The 21064-nt window shown below is 37.2% G+C and overlaps 1 protein-coding gene across 4 annotated transcripts in view; it reads right to left on the minus strand.

Annotated features, from left to right (window-relative positions):
- SEMA3C (semaphorin 3C) overlaps window positions 1–21064 on the minus strand; it is a 114437-nt gene that overhangs the window by 35923 nt on the left and 57450 nt on the right. For all 4 annotated transcript variants that reach the window (XM_027679453.1, XM_027679451.1, XM_027679452.1 and 1 more), the window contains 5 exons: window positions 12124–12284; window positions 9918–9980; window positions 8439–8558; window positions 4639–4729; window positions 737–856 (listed from right to left, as the gene is read on the minus strand). In XM_027679453.1, coding sequence (XP_027535254.1) covers window positions 737–856; window positions 4639–4729; window positions 8439–8558; window positions 9918–9980; window positions 12124–12284 — 555 coding nt within the window. The remainder of the gene's footprint in view (window positions 1–736; window positions 857–4638; window positions 4730–8438; window positions 8559–9917; window positions 9981–12123; window positions 12285–21064) is intronic.

Genomic DNA, 21064 nt, shown 5'->3' on the forward strand with positions numbered 1-21064 from the left:
ACATACCTGAAGGCTTTCTAATATTGTAACTGCTATGTTAGTCGCTCTATAACTTCTGACGTCTACCTTTGTTCAGAGGCATAAGCACCATTTTAATTCAGAACAGTTTATTTGGAAGGAGTTTTCTTACCAGTAAAGACAGGGAGAATTTTCACAATGATGTCAGTCATGCAAAGAGTTAAGTGCTCCCACTCAGAAATGAGTTTTCCTACTGTGTTTAGATAACCAATTCCTTATCACTGAAATAAGTAGCAATAATCCTCACTGACTTCTCTGATAATGAGACTCTCTTCTGCACACATTTTGAATGCAAGTGGTGATGAGTCTTCTGCATAGATGTGGATCAGCTTGAATTAACTGAAGCTGGTACCTTAGAATCAAATACTCTAATTTAAGTCAATATGTGATGCATTAGAGGTGAAGGCACTTTTCTAGAATTCAGACTGACCACTCGCCATTTGAAAGGTTTTCACATACTGTCCCTTGAACAGTTTGTTTCAGTCTTAATGCAAAAAAGGTCCTCAGGTGGGGTGGCCTAAGAGGTTGGTACACGCAGTGAATTCTTTACATCTGTGCATTGTCTACAGCACGTATTTACATACATTTCTTCATGGTTAACTTCATACATTAAATTCAGAGACAAGCTCTTTAAAAGATAAGCGCTTTATTTTAAGCAAAGCAAAGCAGAATCTCTGTGACATCCATTAAAAGATCTGGTAAAACAAAGGCATCTCACCACTCAGCCACTTGGAGTTGTGCTGGTCAGTTCTCACTGCATTCCTCCTGGTCAGACTCCGAAAAATGGCCGCATCCGTCCCCATGAAATCAATATACATTCCTGAAAAAAGCTCTTCATCTGAAAAGAATTGAAATGGAGGGGAAAAACTCAATGCATTGTTACGGCTTTTGGGAAACTCAAAAGTTTATTTTAAATTCATCAGCTCTTTATTTACACAAGAGTCTATACAGATAAATAGTGGGTCATGGGAATGGGGTTTCCTCTGATTTACAGAGACACAAACTAGAATCAGATTTTTCTTAAAGACTTTTAGGAAACTACATCATTAAATGCCACAGCAGAACCATTTACATGGTGAACCTCTTGATAGGAAGTTTAGTAGCTCAACTTCCACTGCTAAGGATCACTGGAAAATCAGACTAGTGTCATCAAAAAAGTATCACATCCAATTTTTTAAGGACTCACTTCAGATAACTTTTTTTGCTATGGAAGTAGATAAAGTGACTGGGTTGAATTTATTGCTGTTGTAAACTGGCACAACATTTATTGCAGTCAGTGGATCAGCGCCAATTTACACCAGCAGTATTGTCACAGCTGCCCCAGGCAGCCTCAAGCTGACTTCAGTATTGCAGAGGCCAGACAATCATATTATTGAACTTTACTCAAAGTAATAGGGAGCAACAATTATCCCCTTTTGAGTACTTGATTCTAAGTATAGGGTCATTATGCTTGAACAGAATTAGACACGCAACTCCTACATTAACAGAACTATGAACTTCTGCTCTCTGTGCAGGGCTGAACACACAGTCCATCAGTCAGGATGTGTATCTGCGTTTGTTTGAGTCCATGTGTGTGCATAAACATATGTATATATAATTATAATTACACATACTATCATTTTCCACTCCGTGAATAACCAAGCAATTTCCACTGACTAATGACAATGAAACCCCAGAGCAGAAAACAGTAGCTAAAATAAACTCTAACTCGGAGGGTGGGAGTGGTGGCTGAATACATTCCAGTACAGCTGGGTCCTTTGACTGATGTTTTTGTCTGAATTCCTGGACTACCCAGAGCGTGTGGTCAAGCTGGCAAGAGTCACAGGTTCAGAAGTGCTTGAGGTTATTTTCATGCTCCCTTTGTGTGTGTGTGTGTGCGTGTGTGTGTTCACACATCAATATGGAAGATTACTGGCTCACGAGAGAATTACGACTGCAGATTTTGCTTTTCTGGTGCTAACTGGAGCCTGAACTGAACCCCTGTAGAGCATCCAGCAGCCACTCTTCTGCTTTCACCTCTCCCAGTGATGACAAGGTTCATACACAGGGGATTTAAACAACGCATTCGCTGCATGTTGGTAAAGCGTTTACTTCCTAAGAGGTATTGACAGAATGATGTTGGATCTATACATATTTATAAATGATTTTGTATATTTGCCTCCTTGTTTCAGTCGAACAGTACTGCATGCTTAGTATGAAATGAATTAGCTGAAAGAGATCAGGCTTATGCTTATCACTAAATGTTATGTACAGTTCTGTGCACACACACATATGTACACACTTCAACAATAGTGCTGTACTATGTAATATTAATCCTATTACGTATCAGTGCTATTAGTTATGTCTTAAGCATTCCTAGTGTCTGCTTGCTAATCGTGTATCAGATGAAATCTGTCAGTTCCACTTCATTCTAGTAAAACCCTTACATTCCACACAGCACTTGGTCTGCACAGCACAATGAGTTCACACCACTTTGTTACTGAGTTGATGAGGTCTGCTTTTATAAATATCTGAGTCTTGGTGGGGAGAGAGACATACATCCCGCACATTAGTTATGCCAAGCTGCTTCAAAGCACATTTTTTATTGCTTTGATGCAAATGTGTCTTTGTACAATGGCAAATTGTATGAAGTTCAAATTTGTTTTTATTTCACCGCTTTCCTCTGAAAGGTGAATCATCTTTCCTGCTGTATTCTAGGCTGGCGATGCCCAAAATGGTCAAGAAACTGCATCTATATTTAAAAATGGTTCTTTTATTTTGGAAGAACTAGCCTGTCTGGCGGTATTTCCTGTCTTCTGAAAAAAGGGGAGGGAATCCCTCCTGCAGGATGCCCAAAGAAAAGTCCAGTACATGGGCTCAGTCCCCTAATTATAACACAAGCTGTGAGTTACAAAATGATCCCTTTTCTGGTCTGGATACTGAGGCTAAATTCATTAGAGCTTAATGTTTTTGAACTGACTGGACTTTGTAGTAACAGAGAGAAAGTATAAAACCCAATCTGCGGGACTCTTTTTAAAAGGAATATGACCTTTGTGGAATAATTTAAACTTTGTAGATGTCATGAAAGATAAGTCAAACATTAGGGAAGGTCTCTTCAGTCCCATAACTGAGAGATCAAGGAAGGTAACAAAAAGTCCATTAAGATGAACAAAGCTGCCACAGATCTATTGTAGAAAAAAATCAGCTTACTCTATAGACAGTAATTTAGAAACAATGTACTTCAATGGTGCTACAGAAAATCCAGAAGGAACAAGGAAAGAAAACTTTAATTTTTTAATGACAGTTGATTCACTTCATAATGCCAGAATAGCAATGAGTAGCAGAGGACTCATCAATCACTGACTTTGAACAAACATTTTCTTTACGCAGCAAGTATCTGTAAACACTGTCCCTAGATCAATGATGAGATAAAGGTGTAAGTACTGCCAAGGTTCAGAGAAACATCTAGGTAGCATTTACCTGTTCTCTAAAGGTGCTTTAGTTCATATATCTGTGAATAAATATATTTGTCCTTTGTACTAAATATATTTCCAATTTAAAAAAAAGGCAATTTACATTTTGAACAGACCACGTAGGATAAACTATATGACACTTCACTTAAGATCCATGAGACTCAAACTTTAAAGGAAATACCTGGCACAATATTTAATTGCCATTGATTTCAGTGGAAGCCAAATGGCAGAAACACGGCACATTGTTCCCTTGTAAACCTTGGGTGAAATAAAGTCTGAAAAATCTGTGCAACTGCTGTTCCTCTCAAAGCCAAAAATACAGCAAGGAGAAGGCACATGTTGAATAATCAAGGCTTTGGCACTGTAAGTCTGTGAACATGATGCAAATGTGAAAGGTCAGGTTACACAGAGTATATATAACACGCTTCCTGGTTGAAAAAAAAAAAAGGATCTTTTACAGATGACTTAGGTTGCACAAAGCATATTCCCCCTTTGAGTTTTCCCTTTGAGTTTTCTCTTAGGTGTTTAATAAGCACAGCAGAAATCCTTCGTCTGGGCTATATCTCACAGTCAATGAGTACAGTTGCCACCAGTTCACACGAATATTTGAGGAGTAGCAGTTGTATCACTTTCTGGCCTTTCAAATGAAAGAAAATTGCAACATTGGTTGGGTATAAAGCCAATTGAAGAATGAAGAGCCTTGCAATAACTGGTGGGCTCTACAGCAGAGATGACAACAAAAATGAAATTCATAGCATCTAAAGTCTTCAGGCTTTCTTTCCCTGGCTACTCTGAGATTTTACAAATAATTAAATGAGACACAAGTTCTGTCTAGGATGAACAAGGTCAGAAACCATTCAAACATAAATGCTAGACAGGGTAATGTAAAGTTGAAACTAATCCTGGGAAAAAATGTGTAAGCTGGAAAAGGGACAACCTTTTGTTTTCTCTCTCTCTCCCTTTCAAAGACGTCTTTCTGCATTTCATTTGTCCACCCACCGCTAGTTTCATATTAGCCTTGAGACAAGAAAGGACCCAACCCTTGCGCTCATCAGCCATTCAGGAGGCTGAATTCTGTGTCCAGCTCCTTTTGGGCACTCCGTTAATCCTCATGACCACACATGACCATATGGGTTTAGACTCAGCAACTTGGAGTATCTTTACTTACTGATCATAACAGACACCGTGTTCACGTTGGGGTTGAAAGAACAGCGTCCTTTTCCTGATTCACACTTGGAGTCGATCTTGAAGATTTGTTCCTGCAAAGTAGATTTATGTGTCACTTCTCATTTCAGAAACCATCGGATGTAAAACCATTTTATGCCTGCCTGTTTCCAGCATTAACAATGCTCTATTAACACTGCACTATTGGGTACTTTTACTGTACTACCAGCAGTTTAACTGTCCTATTCAGAATTCCATCATCTTGTTAGATAAGATTTTCACTGATATCCAGTTAGTTTCAAGACCCGTTCTAAATTCAAGACACTGAAACAAAGAATTTTTCCCTCTATCTCAATTAAGCTATGGAGATGTTGACTGATCTCTGCAATATCATCTGTGGAGATTGCTTCTGCGTTTTTGAAGTTATTTATCATTTATTTGCTGAATACATGGTTATACTTACACTAGTCTAGGACATTATAATAAAGCTACTAGAACAATAATAACAATAATGCATATTAAATACAAATTTCTTATGAAAATTGTCATTTGATGATAGTATAAAACATTTGGTCTTTACTGATCTATCAGACACCCAAAAATCCCCTAAATCATACTTATTTTCTTCAATACCATCTCTTTGATAATGTGTAGAGCTCCAATTCCATAGTGATAGATGATTATAGCCTGAAATCTCTTGAATTTTTTTTTTCTGTTTAGAAATCATGGTATGGGGATTTGTTTATATTTTAACGTGATTTATGAACAGGGAACACATTTAGCAAAGTAGACAAAACCTGGACTACAGCTTGAAATACAAATAACCTGAGTATATTTAGAATATTTGCCCATTTTGGTGTAACTCTTCACTTCTTGGTTCCCAGCAATACTAGCACAGTGTGCTGAGCAAGAAGTGACTCATGTCCAAGCCCGTTCCTTAAAAACTGCAGTCACTAATGACAGAGACACTGATCCATTGCACATCAACTCACACACCACTGTACTCCAAACAGCTTGTTCCTAGGCTCCTGTAACAAACTTCTAATCTTTAATAAAAAGCTAAAAGACACAGTTGCAAGAAAAACCAACCAACTAAACTTAAAAAATTTCAAAATAAAAAGGTAGCTGACAAAAATTCCACAGAAAGGCTTCTGTGATCTAGATGCCAATGTATTAGTTATTTGACAAAGGACAGCAACTCCTTATATTCTCTTTAACAGTTAGTGTAAATCACAGAGGAAGGGGGATGCCACACAAATCCCTGAGCAGCCATTTGGCACCAGCAAATTGGAGATTTCATCAAGCTCAAATGCACAGCTGCAGCAGAAGTTTTCATATCCATTATCCCCTCTCTTTTTGCCCTCTTCTGTTTTGCCTAATTTAATCACAGAGATCTTATCTATTGTTTCAGTAATAAGCTCTCTAAACAATGTTAAAACATAGGTTTAAAGTTTATAACATGATCTTGGGTGGCTTTTTGTTGTTGTTCCACTTCTAGATTAATATGCAGCTTGATTTTAATCCATATTTACTATATTATACCACTATTTACCAATTCAAAATGCCCATTACTGCTCTATTAAACTAGCTCCAGGCTTACACTTGATTTTCATATATATTAAACTACTTTTTAGTCTATAATTATGTCACACAGGATTACATTTCCTTCTGTTTGCATTTACTTTGACATTTGGGTGACTGAGTAATTACCAAAGAGCAAAGTATCAAGTGTGCCAAGGAAGAAAATTAATTGTTGTATAACCTCTGTTTCAGGGAAAAGGTAAAAATTCTGCCTCATCAATGAATCCCCCTTTTTTGTGAGCTTATGTAGAATCCTGGAGACAAAAGAGCAAAACAGGCCCAGTTCTTATGATTGTTGGATATGACTGTCAGAATTTGTAGCTTCTAGAGAAAAACAGATGTGCTTTGTAAAATATTCATTTTGCACGTGCAAAAACAGCCTTCTTTGCGTGGAAAACTGTACTAAATTAAAGGTGAAATGATAAAAGCAGAGAAAAAAATGAGTTCTCACTAGTCCCATCAAAACTACACAGTTCTTCATTCTGCTCTATTAATTAGTCATGCACAGATATATGCAATGAGTTCAGAAGGAAATTCTTGGTTCTAAACTGTTATGCTATTGTTGGCCTGTACAATAATGGCTTTGAGCATGCAATGCCTACAGTCAAGTGTCTCACAGACTCCAGACATCTCAAACAGCAGTTTATTTAATCAATTGATATAGGCATGTAGCTATACAGACAGGCTAAGTGAAGTCAGTTCTTTTCCAAATCACGTATCTTTACTTTTCATTTAAACAATTTAACATATTGCATCATCTGGAGATGTCGTTTCCTGCATTCCCCTCTGTTCCAATCTCATTTAAAAAAACTCTGAAATAATGCGATTCAAAGTTCTCTGGGCTGCAGGTTATGATAATAAAGGAATATTACATTCATTAGAGACAAATGATATCACTTCTTATATTTTAAATACTTTCTCAAGAAATAAGATGATGCTGAGGAAACGTGACCCCTGTTTCAAAATACATCAAAAAAAGTTAATGCCAAATTCATTAACCTAAGGGATGGATTTACTTAGTCAGTTCTGTTTACTCGCACTTTTAAATCCAGGCCTACAAATCTCTAGTTTTGGATAATTTTTTAGGACTGAAGGTGCAGTGATTCAGTCTGCATACTCTGCTAAGGAGGCTGGAGCCAGGCAGGGATCTACCAAAAGTCACTGAGATCATCCTGTGCAAACCGATCTGGAGAGACACTGACTTATCACCTCCCTGGCAACCTATGCAGTACCTTGGGTCTTGGCCAGAATTCCCGTCCCACTCCCAATTAAATCAGTGATGAATTTCCCAGTGTCTTCCCAAGAAGCCAGCCCAGCTTTTAAAGCTGCCCTCACATGGCAACACTCCAGGTAGGACGCTCTGATCTTCCTTCCCAGCACATCTGCTTCCACATTGTTCAGGAAAATATACTGCACACCCCTGTGCCTCCAGACATGAACATGACCTGAAAGCTACTAAGGTGCTGCCTCTTGATAAGTGCCTTTCTTTTCCCTTCTGGTTACTAAATTTATTACCTATTACATTTGCACATAAACAAACATTTCACATTCAAATCAGGAAAACTGGACCATATACTTCTGAAACATCTGGTACTTTATATATTGAAAATGAACAGTGAAACTGAATACAGAAAAACTGGAGACTCGTCTAGAAAAAGTAAGATCTCACAGTGAAGTGAAACTTTCCAACTTCATCTGGGCAGAATCTTGTGGGTCAAAATTTGTGCAGTAGATAAAGTTCCGGTACTGGGATTGCATCTAGTGGGTGTTAAGCTGAAGTCCAGCAAACTTTTGCATCCCTGAATAGTTATCCAAACTAAGGGCTTCTCCCAGGAACCAGTAACACATGGGAGCTATAAAAAGTGGACTGTATATTTTACTGGCTAGTTCCTTTCAAGTATTTCTTGGGCATTTCCCCACCAAATGGTAGGAATGAATTCACCAGAAAATGTCAAATAAAAAGTAGTATCAAATGTTGCCCAGCATTTGGTATGACTGTGGAATTTTGGACAACCATCATATTTCAGGCACGGCTTTTGATCATGGCTTTGCTTCTAGCTGGTAACACATCAGTAAACTCTGGACCTTTGCTCTTTTGCTATTTAACATGGGTGAATGACCCTATTCGGATCACTGATTCTTTTTGCATTTTCAGTATTTTGACTTTTCACATCGCACCAGTAGGATGTGAAAAGGGAGTGGATAAAATGAGAAGAGACTCACCTCAGACCTGCGTCCCCTGTTGACGTACACGCACACGGGGCTGAAGGCGCCGCTGCCGCAGACGTACAGGTGTGTGCGGTTGTACGACTGTATGACACGCACAAAGTTTCCACAGCCATGCTGCAGGAAGTACAGAGAGCAATAATTTCACACTGGCAAATGTTACTAGATGTTGGGAACTCCAGGGAAAAGACATGATTTATAATTTTCATAGTATCATGAAAACAGCTACTGAGTTTGTTAGTCTCTGGATTTGAACAGCTGCAGATTCTCTTTCTTTTCATGCCATTTTGCCTAGTCTGGGAACTGGGCACTGATAAGGCACTACAGTGGTTATAGAGGAGCTCGTGTAACTTTCCCACTTCCACAAAGCAAACCAATTTTCATTCACAGATTTCTCTGTACCTGGCATGAGAAGAAGCAGGACTTCTGCAGGAAAACAAGAAGTAACCTTAGGAAGTTTCCTTAAGGACACCTCTGAAACAATCTCTTTTTGCCTCCAATTTGTTCATCATAGATGGAGATTATTGAAAAGCAAAGCAAGCAAGCCCAAATCTCAGATCCTGTTATTTGTATAAATGTTTTCTCTCCAAAACTTTAAAAAAAAGTTTGCAGTGAATTGTTGCTTTGTATTAAAGACCTACAGTAACATCTTCAAATCAGCATGAAAATCAGAATAGAACGTTAAGGGCCACACAGTTTCACACCATCAGATTTACAGTTTTCTCCTTCCAGCATACCCCTTTCTTCTCTTCCTCTTTTATTTTGAACTGTGATCAACTGTTAACACATTATAGGTTGAAAATAAATTTTTTTTTCTGGATATCTTTTTCTTACCAAGATCCTGGAATGACTTTCATATTCAATCATCCAAACCTCACCAAAGACAGTGAGAATTGCGTGAGTTCTATGAGCACAGGATTAGAAACTGTGTCATCAGTCAGCTTCATGAAAATCAGTAGAGTTAATCCTTGTTTAGCAGACTGCACTGGTTTATTTACATTTAGAGGCATTCACATTTTTGGTACAGCAGGAGCCAATACCACACTACAGCATCTGAAAGCTGGTGCTCAACTGGGGTCTTCAGACTGCAGATAGTGGGTACCATCCACCTTCAAAGTCTGTTCCTGGGGCAAGCAGCCAGCCAGAGCACTTCCCCACTCCAAAGAAAAGCTCACCAGGCTGTTGAGCATCACCCAGGACATATCTGGAAAAGTACTATTACCTGATTTGATTAGTGACAACAAAAAAAATGAGAAAGCGGACACTGCATATCTTTTCCCATCTGTCAAAGTCTGAAGGTGCAGTCTGTTTACATTGACTGCTTCTCCAGAATTTCACTTTATAGATAGGCTTGCAAAGCATTCCGAAAGCTAAACAAACACTTCTTTCATTTTGCTTTGGCTGCACTCAAGGTGCTCTTACTTTATTGCCAAGTACGTAATTTGTGTATATGTGTGCATGTGGATTATAACTTACTGTAGGATCTTTGCCAGCCATTTTGCACTCTTCAACCTTGTTTGCTGATGCTGGCCAGGAAATCTGCAAAGAAAGAAGTGTCATTCAAGTAGTATATTTTTCACATAATTTAAACAAAACATTTCACTGTATAACTTACACTAATACTTTAATATTTGGATATCTTACACTTTCATTATAAGGAAAAAAAGAATTTTCATTGATACATGAAAATATTTTTGTCTTAGCATGCAGGAAACAAAATAAAGGTTCAGGTCTTTGGCTCTAAGTTTATTACATATTTTTAAGGCAAGTTAATAATTTTATTTAGATTTTTTTCTTCTAAATAAGAGAGATTTTTCACCTTTATTACCTAAATTACTATCTTTACTTTTTTGCTTTTACTGAACTTTTAGAAATTATGCACACTAGAAACCAGAAGGCTAAAACAGTGCAACGAGGGTTCTTGTAACAATTTTTTGATTTTATCATCAAAAGTTTGGATAGATTATGATATAACCTGCTTGAAATCTCAGGATTTCAGACTGATTTTGTTCACACAGTTTTCCAACAAACATCGCAATGTCTGAATGTTTATCTGTTTTATAATAAAACTCTAAATATTTTGAGCTTCTTCCATTATTTATTTTGATTTTGAAATAGAAAAGACATCCATTAGAAATTTATCCCTAGAAATCTAGTAAGTGACAGAGCCTGATAACATTTAGCCTCAAGGTAACATAAACAACAGCATTAAAAGATCTCTGTTTATGTACATATATACATACATATGTAGAATTGTGGATTTGAATGCATATATGTACAGGATTTCTACAGAGGTATAAGATCAGCAAAGTGAATCTGCCGTAAAAATAAATAAACAACCAGAAGACTGTGTGGAATTGCAGAGATTCATTCTGAGCCTAATACTGGGTGAACACATTCACTGCCAGAAAACTTTGTGTGTTTTTCCTTTCTGTTGACTTTTTTTATTTTTGTTTTTCCAGGCTGTTGAAATGCCTCACAGCTTTATACTGCAGAAAATATTTCATGCAACAGAGGCCTTCCTATCAGAATTGAACTGGACCTGCCATAGGCAGGAGAGAGTGTGTCATGCGGGGGCACAGCTCCTCCCAAACAGGGGTGGCTGGATCACTGGGGAGATGAGACTTAGCAAAAAAGGTCACAGAAGCTATTTCAGATCAGAGAAGGCAGCCCTGTTTCAGAAGGAGATTTTGGTACCATCAGAAGCAGGGAAGGATGCATTCACACCATTGAACGAGAGGCATTTAATTTAAATGTGTAAGTTAGAGTGAGCCTCCCCGGGCTCCCTGCACAATCAATTCAGGTAGACAGGCACGTCCAGAGGGTGATTCAGAGCAAAGCCTAATTTAACTGTGCTCCATCATTCTCTGGCAGGGACCTTCTCTCTCCCCTGACACATTAAAAGCCTTGTCTCTCAAGGAAAGCATTTATCTTCCCTGCTGCAAGCTGGGTATTGCTGCTCCTCAATCCTTCTGAGGTATAGTAATAAAGCCCATAGATTAAAGGATTGGATGGATTTGGTGGAACAAGGCCTTTATGGTACTTTTTAAGGCAGTGTAGTAGCTCTGGTAGTCTAAAGATAGGCAAGACAAAGTCTGTAGAGAGGTAAGAGCTTAACAGTCAAGCTTCTGGGCACACAAGTACTTCTACAGGTCACCTATTTCAAAAGCATAAAAAAACCCAAATGAGGTGTCTCAGTTACCCAACTGAAAGGCAAGGGCTGACAACAGACATAACAAGAGACTGGAAAATAGTTCAGCGATTAGGTTCCAGAGTACAAAACAAAAATAAATGTATTTGAAGATTAAAGGCAACTCTGTCCTTGTCTTTTTCCCTATGGCCTGAGAACGACAGCGTGTATCTTATTCTTACTTACAGGCTCCTTTTAACAGTGCATCTCTGAACTATCTTATCTTATCTTGGAGAGGAGTGGAAAGCATCAAACCATACAAATTTTCCTTATGAGAAGCTGAATGTTGCTTCAAAATTAGTAAACAGGTCAGTTTTAAACAGTGTTCAAGGAACAGCTTCATCTGTGTTACACGTGAAACCAGGACTAACAGTCTAATAAGGTGTGGGCCTGGACTTTCATGCAAAATAATGAAATACATGTTTTTTTGACTTAAAAACAAAGGCATGTAATAAAGCAACCTCGGATTCTCAAAATAAAACTCAAACTTACACTGAGAGGGTCCTGGCTTATATTGTTAATATTCAAAGACAGAATATGATCTTTACTGCCCACGTAGATCCGATCCTGATCTTCATCCATTAATAATATCCGGTAATCCAGGGGACTGTGGGATATTCTGTGATATTCAGAGGTCTTAGTTTCTTGCAGCTCTGAAATAGTAAAGACAGTTACTTAACAAAGAGATTCAGTCACCTTTCTTGCTTCTCAACTGCATTTCTTTCTAAATAAACACATCTTTGGACATAAATGGTGTCAGTAAGAGAAGAAAAACCCTCATTAGACACTACCTAGTAATATAATGGTTGAATTAAAACAAATTTTCTTTTCCCAATTTGAATACAATTCTTTTGTACATTAAGTAGATAGACATAGCTCATAAAAATCGGGCAATGCTATTATTCATTCGTCTAATTAATTCTTATTTTAATGGATATAATTATTTACAGCTTTGGCTTTTAAGGAAGATAACTTATTGAATTAGTCAATGTGTTCAATACATTTTGAAGTTTATGACTGCAAGATCAACGAAAACTATGCAAGAACAGTTTACTTTCTTTTCCTTACAGGGGGTTTCATTAAGAATAGGTTTTTATCATTTTCAAGGTCAAAGTTTATTTGGTTCATCATCATACATGTCTTACTTAAAAATAAAACAAAACTATTTAGTCAAGCCTAAATGTGTCCATTTATTCAGTTGTTTGTTTATGGGCTTTGGACCAAACTACCAGAACTATAGAACTAGTTCTACTTTTCAACATAAAACTTTCTTCAATAAAGTGAAGTGAAAACATCCTTTGATCTCAGTAGTGCAGGATCAGGCCTGTTACAGGAATAGTATAAGCATCTGCAATATAAGTATTACTTGCTGCCTTCAAGAAAGCTCAGCCTTCCTGTCTTTGCTTGGCCAATATATTTTGGCCCGACTCAGACTGTTTTACTTTTCAGTAATAACAGAAGGGATATTTCTCAAGAGCTGAGAATGGAAAAATAAAACCTTAATAATCGATTTATCTTTATTAAAATATTTAACATATAATTATGCTTTCTTACTTCATTAACATTAGCATTGAATTGTGTTCCCCGTGACACTAAAAGGGTGGCAAATACACAGTACATATGAAAATGAAGCTCTGGTATAATGTTTATTCATAAACCTAAGAATTGAGTCCACAGTTGTTAGTTGCAAACTTTGTCTGGGACAATATGGCTTGTCACTGTTGCTAAAGCTTAGGATTTTTAAAAGCAACATTTTTGCTCATTTGTTACCTACAGAAAACAGTAGATGTCTTATATAAAATTAGTAATCTAAAACTATTGTTATTTTGGAAAACAAAACTCTCAAAACAAATATTTCTGGATATGTGCTCTGTTTAAAAAAAAAAAAGGTGTGCTAAAAAATGTGTTCCTAAGTATGCAGCTTCTGTAAAATCATATTTAGCTGAAAGTATAATTTTTTTCTTTGAAAATTATTTGGAGAGCAATTTTTAAAAGGAAAGCCTGAAGTCCTGGGATTCTATCAGATATCTAAAGATTGAAAAATATTTATCAGAATATAATTTGCATTGATAAATATGATATATAGCTCCATTTAATTTTTATCATGATTGCTAAATAGTTTCATAGGAAGATGAAAAATATCCTCAGTTACTGAAAGATGTGCAACAGCTTTCTCGAGCTGAATTGCCTACATGCATTTACTTATGGTAATATTAAAAAAAATACAAATAATATTTCTATTTCATATGTCCCTCAACAAAAGATAAACATACAACCAAGATTTACAATCTGTGCCTAAAAGCTTAAACTGAAACACTACTTGTTAAATATACATGAAAATTGTCTACAGTAGTTTCAGAAGTCTTTCTTCAGTGCTTGAAAAATCAATTGTTTTATTTAATTTAAAAAAATCCTCCTTGTAAGCTTTTAGCTAGGATTTTCAAAGGCACCTGGAAGACTCACCAGCATAGTGCCATTAACACACAGTACCTTTGCCCACTCTGAAATTCTCAGACTGACCTTTTACAACCAGCCTGAGAAGTCAGTGTTCATCCCTTTTCCTGGAGGCATTATTAACCTTACCACAATATTTGGCAGCTGTAAGGTGAAACTGAAGCTTCTCATAACTGCCCATTTGATATTCTAGGAAAGCACAGATAAACTGGGAGAGTTTCCTGCCCAGCATAGGGTAGATGTGAGCACAATGATTGCACAAAATAATGTCCCTCCTTATCGCTTCAGTGACTGACAGGGGTGGACAGTGAAAACACTGTGACTGACATAAAAGATAATCATAATCATGAGGACTGTTTTTAAGCAAGAGACAAAATCAGTGACAGATACTTGATTTCCATGACTTTAACTTATTAAAATCCATTATTTTCTTTAAATTGTAACCTCTTTGCAATGATATGATTCTTTTTAAGGTTCCTGAAGGGTAATCTATCTCCATCAAGCTGCTGATAAGCAGAACACCTTACACATTACTAGACTATGGAAACTCAATGCCATTCATAAGAGGAAGGAAAGCCATGAAAAAATACTTTCATACAGATTTATTAGTTTTATTTCTTTTAGTGCTGAAGCTTACAGTTTATTAGACTCTTCGGGCTACTCAAGCAAGTGGTGAGGGAATTTATAACTAATCAAATTTTCATGTAACAAAATTTGCCACACAATCCCCCAAGAAAATTTGATTTTGTAAAGATTTACTATCTGTGTGTTATTACTTGGAAGAAGTAGTGGGTGGAAAGAAGCTGTATAGTCTTCCACGTTCCATTCATCTCCAAGTTTTTGCTAAAAAATCGAGTAAACATTTACTGACATTCAGAGCAAATTCTGTTCCATACTTTAGGAATTAAACCAAACACTGAAAGCAGTAAACCCTATATGGAGAATGATGATGTAGACACCTCTCTGAATATTAACAATTTTGTCTGACAATAAAACAATATGCAAGTAACTTTCATCCTTAATGACAGAAGAATAATCTTTGCTCATCATTTTTTTCATCAGTCACTGAATTTAGTTTTGCCTTTCCTCAGGGATAAAACCAAAACCAACTTGATCCCTAGTGTAAGAAATCTGATCTTAGAGGACAGGTTATTTTAATGAAAAGATAAAAGCCTCAGTGAATTCTCTTTACAGAACCATGTGCATTATTGAACTGCACATTTTGGAGATCCTATTGACTGGGAGTTTTCTCTGTACACAGTGGACAGCTTACTGAAAATTAGACAGTTTAACACCTTCTTTAATTATCTTACTAATTCACCACAAAAAAAGCTAATGCAAGTATTATTTTTAAAAAGTTATGTTCTCCCAGAAGAAATAACAAAATATTTCTGCAATATCTATTATTGACATCACAAAAGCCTTTGTAAAACAAAACTCAATATGTTGGCCAGAACAAAACAAATTACACTTATTAGAGACTGGGAACCCAGGAAGGTGTAGTTATATCACACAGTCTATTATACCCAAATTGTCCAACCTGCATAAGGATATTTGAGCTAGATGCACTCATCAGGTAGTCCTCCAAATGTCTTATTTAATCACTCAACATCAATCTTTCATCACTCCTTAATTCAAATTCACTGGTATCACAATGTTGAAAACAGCAAGACTCTCCTATATCCCTAAGGAATATAATAATACCTGAGATGTAAGATAAAATCCTAATATAAGTGACTTCCCTGGTAGACATCTTATACTAATAAGGATGTTTGATGCACATGTTACTGAAATTTATGCATTTTTAGCAGAAGCTTCTCAAAATATGATTAATTCCTATTTGCAGACTCACATAACCACTTATTACTGAAAGGTTCAACACAACCAAGAATTATCTTTACCTTGCAGGGTTTCATAAGCTACAGCCTTGGTATGCAAGCATCCCCAGCCCAAGTTCAAAACAATGAGTTTATCCACTGATAAACTGTGGATAAACTGTGACACTGCACGCAGTCATGCCTGCACTATGCCATCTCTGCATTTCCAGCCTAGCAAGGCTGCTTTGAGAAAATCTAGGATCCTCTGTGCAAAAGTACAAGAAATAATATGCTTTCCTCCTCTGTCCTGCTGGCATAAGGATTCAGTCTCAGAGGGTTGTTTATGGGGAAGTTCAGAGAAGAAGCAGAGATTTGGTGCATGTGCCTCAAAACCAAGCAGGGAGTAAAGCACAGCAATCCCTTCACACGCAGCACCACAGTGAAGGGCATTAACAGATCTTTCTAGGAAGATGGGCTACTTCTCCCCAGGGAACCTCTGCTGCCCAAACTGGCATGGATTTTATGGAGCCTTTGTGATTTGGAAGTCAGCAATACAACAAATGCTCTTTTATTTTATGTTCTCGTGGGGCCTGGGGTGCACAAATGACACACCTTACGTACATCCAGCAGTAGGCTCAACAACATTAGCATCCAGTTATGGAGGCTGTAAGATTCTCTCAAGCCTCATTAAGCCTTGAGTTTGTGCCAACAAATATGCCAGCCTGAGCCAAATGTGCAACTGCAATGTAAAATCTCACCTTCTAGGAACTGGAATGAAAACCCAATTTTATTTTTCTTTCTTTTGCTCTTTTTTTTCTCCTAGAAATAAATACTTAGGTAGGATAACATTTCTGCTTCTAGCATTAGAGGGAAATGGCCCTCTTTTACTCACAGGTCACGTTTAAACAGGCAAAAAAGTAATTTGGTCATATAAACTTAGACAGTGTACATAACATTGCTAGTGTTGAATGAAAAATGTCAGTGGAATTTGAGGTATCTGCAAAGTTATCAAAAATAATTAAAAAAAATACTTCAGCCGAAAGAAAAGGTCTGTTTTTTTTTTTAGTTTAAATATTTTCTTTTCTGCTTTGTATTGATTAACTTCCCTGTTTTGTAACTTATTAGTAGAAATGATTGGAAAAGATCTAGTTAAAAGGCATCAGATTTCATAAGAACCTGATTTTAATTACTGTTTTCTTGCCCTTACTTCTAATTTTTCAGTATAAAGACAATGAAAAAATAAATGTATTATTTTTTTTAGTTTACATAGTGCTTGTGGAAATAATATACTGTTTATAACATTGCTTTCAAGTCTGAGGATACAATAGGCATATTTTTGAATTTTATGTATGTAAAGAAAACAAGTAAAGTCTGAGTATTTCTTTTCAAAACTTCAGAATGAGTCACCTTTGCACTGTCAATATTTCTTTGAAGAAATATATATTGATTCCTTCCTTAAGGGGGTGAGACAAGAGAGCTGCTAAAGCATTTTGCCACTGCTCATGCAGTGTTCAAACCAAAACCCTTCCCTCAGCCACTCTCAAGCGAAGCCGATTATAAATGGGTACACAGTCATTTGGCCAAAGAGCCATAAGCAGCCAGATGTGCTACTAGTCAGTCCCTTGTGTGCCTTAACCACACAGGACCCGAAAAAGCTCAGGTGGACCTTTGACCTTTTCTTTATCTCTTTATCTCTTCTTCATGCATGAGGGTCTTTGCTCTTTTCTTCAATGCTATTACAATGAAATCTGGCTTTTTGTATAGGAGGTAATAGGTTTATAAGGACTGGAAATCACAGATGTGCACACTTGCTTGCTTCTGAATCTGACTGAAAGGGGTTTAATTGCATTTTTATTAAAAAAAAAAAGCAAGTGAGAGAGGAGAAAATAGATTTACAAGTGCTCATAAAATCACAAGCTAACTAATTAACAAGATCTTTTGGAGGATAGAGAGGAAGAGAGTTCAGATAGTACAGGTTGAAACAGGAATGCTTTTTGCCCATAGCTAAAATGTATAATCTGCTAGAAGGAAACTTAATTGCTGTATTTGGAATGAGAGTAAATAACAAGGAAATGTCAATGATATCTAAATATGATCTGTTTTAAATATACACCTTGAATACTTGTGGCTGTATTCGCTTAATGAGTTGAAAGTGGAATTTAAACATTACTGGACTGAGGTAGTGCAGTCTGTTATAAAGAGAAATCAGAGCATCAAGGTGAAGTCCTTGGAGAATCAGGCCCAGAGGTGACTTTAGCATGTCTGAAGAACAATCTGTCACCTTGAGCAGCTCAACATAAACGTTAGGACCAGCAAAACACTCAATAGCTCTTTGTGAAGGGGACCATGTGTTGGTAGAAAAAGACATCCCAGTTAACAGCTGACCTTAGGCAGAGCGTTCACATATGTCAGTAAATGAGTCTTTCTTTTACAATTTGCAAGACACACAGAGGTCCTAAAATCCTGGTTACTCACAGACTTAAAATCACAATGGAGTTTTAACTGCTTTTAATGTTGGGCCATTTTAAAAGTTGTACTGAAAGGGGAATCACTCATAACAGACTGCTGGTTTATTAAAATTTACCAAAAACTACGAGGGAATTTTTCATCTTTGATTTAGTACTTTGAAGAATGAAGGAGGGGCAGATCCTCTGAGGTGTGGGCAGCTGCCAGTTTTGTGCAGAAGGAATGTGCTTTCTAAGCAAAGGCAAACACACTAGAAGAGAAAGTCACTTACTTGTGTGTGGCAAAATGTATTAACATGGCTCTGTGGCACACTTAGGAACCCAACACACCCGACAAAGTTACATGCATTTTTACTGAAGCTTTACATTGTGAAGAACAGATATAATTTTTTTTTTTACTTATGTAGATAATGTTGTGATGAAACACCACATTTCCACAATAGAAGAACCACTCCGAAACGAAGAGGAAAAATATGTCAACGTTTTTCAAACTGCAGTTGCACAGCTATCCTAAGTCTTGCCAAATATTCCACTATTGAGATTCCTTCATTGAGCATTATGCAAGACCACCCACACCCTGCAGCCATCCAGTCTCACTAGGCTGTAGACTCATCTAAACATAATTTTCAGATTATTCCTCCATTTACCTTGCTGTAAACCTGGAATAACTCCTCTGAAGTCTGTATAGGTATTTCAATAAAAACATTGAAAAGTGGGCTTTTTATTTTTTAATAAATACTGTGCAGTTATAATTTTATATAAATGCAATTTGTATGTTTTATATGAGAAGATGTTACAAATACTGCCATTCCACAGAACTTTCCAGAAGGTATCTGATTTTTCAAGTATTATCTTGTTCTTTTCTGCCCATTATTATCCTGTCCAGGCTTTGTTCTCATTTCTGGTCCCAAAATGAAAGGGACAACTTTGGCAAGCATAAGGACAGGCCAACTGGGTTTAAGATTACTGCAGCTGAGTTAGCCATTCAGATGGGAGCCAGTCTTCTCCGAGCTTTGTGTACGAAAAGCTTGTGTATAACAGCTCTGCAGAACACAAAGTGCTCTCCAAGAGCTGTAAGCTACATACTTCCATGTCTGCACAGTTACACAGTTTACCCTTTTGTTTCTGTCCGAAAGCTATGGAGAGAGGGTCCTTGCCACACTGTCATAGGCTGCAGAAGCTCAGCTTGGGCGCACTCAGTGGCTTTGCCATTGGCACTAGGGATGTTTTTGTTTTCCAGGTGCAGGAGTGAGAAGCTTTCAATTGCCAAGTATGACATTATTTTTGAGAGAGAGTAAGAAATAAAAGCCACACCCATGGAGGAGTCAGACAAATTCCACATAATTTTACTTCTTTTGGGAGAAGTATATCTTTTCATAGTAATCTCTTGTGTTTTTTCTCTTCCTCTTTTTTTCCAGTGGACCACCAATCACATCACTGGAGGAACGGCTGTGATTCCTCCTGCAATGCTCAGGCACACAGAAAAATGTTCCAAGTAGCTATCAGATCAACTGGCCAGCTGAAGCCCTGACTGTATGCAGACACCAAAACTCTTTGATCCAAATTTACATAGAGACACGAGAAATGGAAGAAAGTGAATTATTGTAATTGTCTGCCTGAAAAATGAATTAAGACTGAAGCTCGTGTTATTCTCCAAGTCAGAAGTGGGCAGCAACATGTGACTTGGGAGTTGTTCTCCCAAATCGTTCATCTTTATCCCATTTGTCACCAGTGGGCTGGCCATAGGGAGGAGAACAAGGTCTGAGGGGATTCTTAGTTTTGCATCTCATTCAGGCTATTGTTTTTGTGATAAAAGCAAACCTTTTAAGGCTTAGATTTAAGTGCCTGACTATTTACTCTCCACAAACGGATGGGACAGATGATGTCAGCTGAGACATTTTTGAATATTGGGGAGTGAGAGAGAGGAGCAGGGAGAGCGTAAGTTTGAATGAAAGGTAGGTTGTTTTACTGCTAGAATTGTCTTTCTTCGCAAGTTTACCTTTCTGTTTCGGTGTAAGCACTTACTTTGCAGATTTACTGAGGGAGCCTGTAGACAGTGAAGACATAATTTGCCTTTCGCAAAACTGACAGAGGCAGCTACTCCCTATATGTGCAGTTCATTGATGTACCAGCAACTGTGCCTCTGAATTGTAGTGAACTATTAAATGTTGTGGAATGATCAACACCTTAAATAACAAAAGTATGATAGTAGTCTTTTAATTTCTTTTCAGACTGGAAAAACTCTTTACATCAACTCACATACAGTCTTTTTTTCTCTGAGCATATTGTCACTAAGCTGCCAAATTACTCTTGTTACCAGAGCTAATAAAAACCCATTGAGAAAACACAGCTCAAAAACTGAAATATTTCATTATGGTTTCTTTAATAAAGTAAGAGTCCACTTCACTGTGGAGAGGCAGAGGAACCCTTTTCATTTTATTTCTCTTTCTCCTTCAAGGAGTAACCTCCCTAGAGATACAGATAATCTCTGTATATCTACAATTGGCATTATTGCCCTTGCTGCAGTAATCCTTGCCTTTATTGATGTTACCAACTGTACTGCAACTCTAGCCACGTCACTTTATCCACAGATCTTCTTAAAACATACTGTTCCTATCTTCCACAGTCACTTCTCACCCCTACTCAGTATAAAAAAAGGCAACTTAGTATATGCAGGGTTGGTTACAGTTTCATTAT

This window comes from Neopelma chrysocephalum, unplaced genomic scaffold (genome assembly GCF_003984885.1).
Source record: "Neopelma chrysocephalum unplaced genomic scaffold, ASM398488v2 Primary Assembly neopelma1_45, whole genome shotgun sequence".
Lineage (NCBI taxonomy): Eukaryota > Metazoa > Chordata > Aves > Passeriformes > Pipridae > Neopelma > Neopelma chrysocephalum.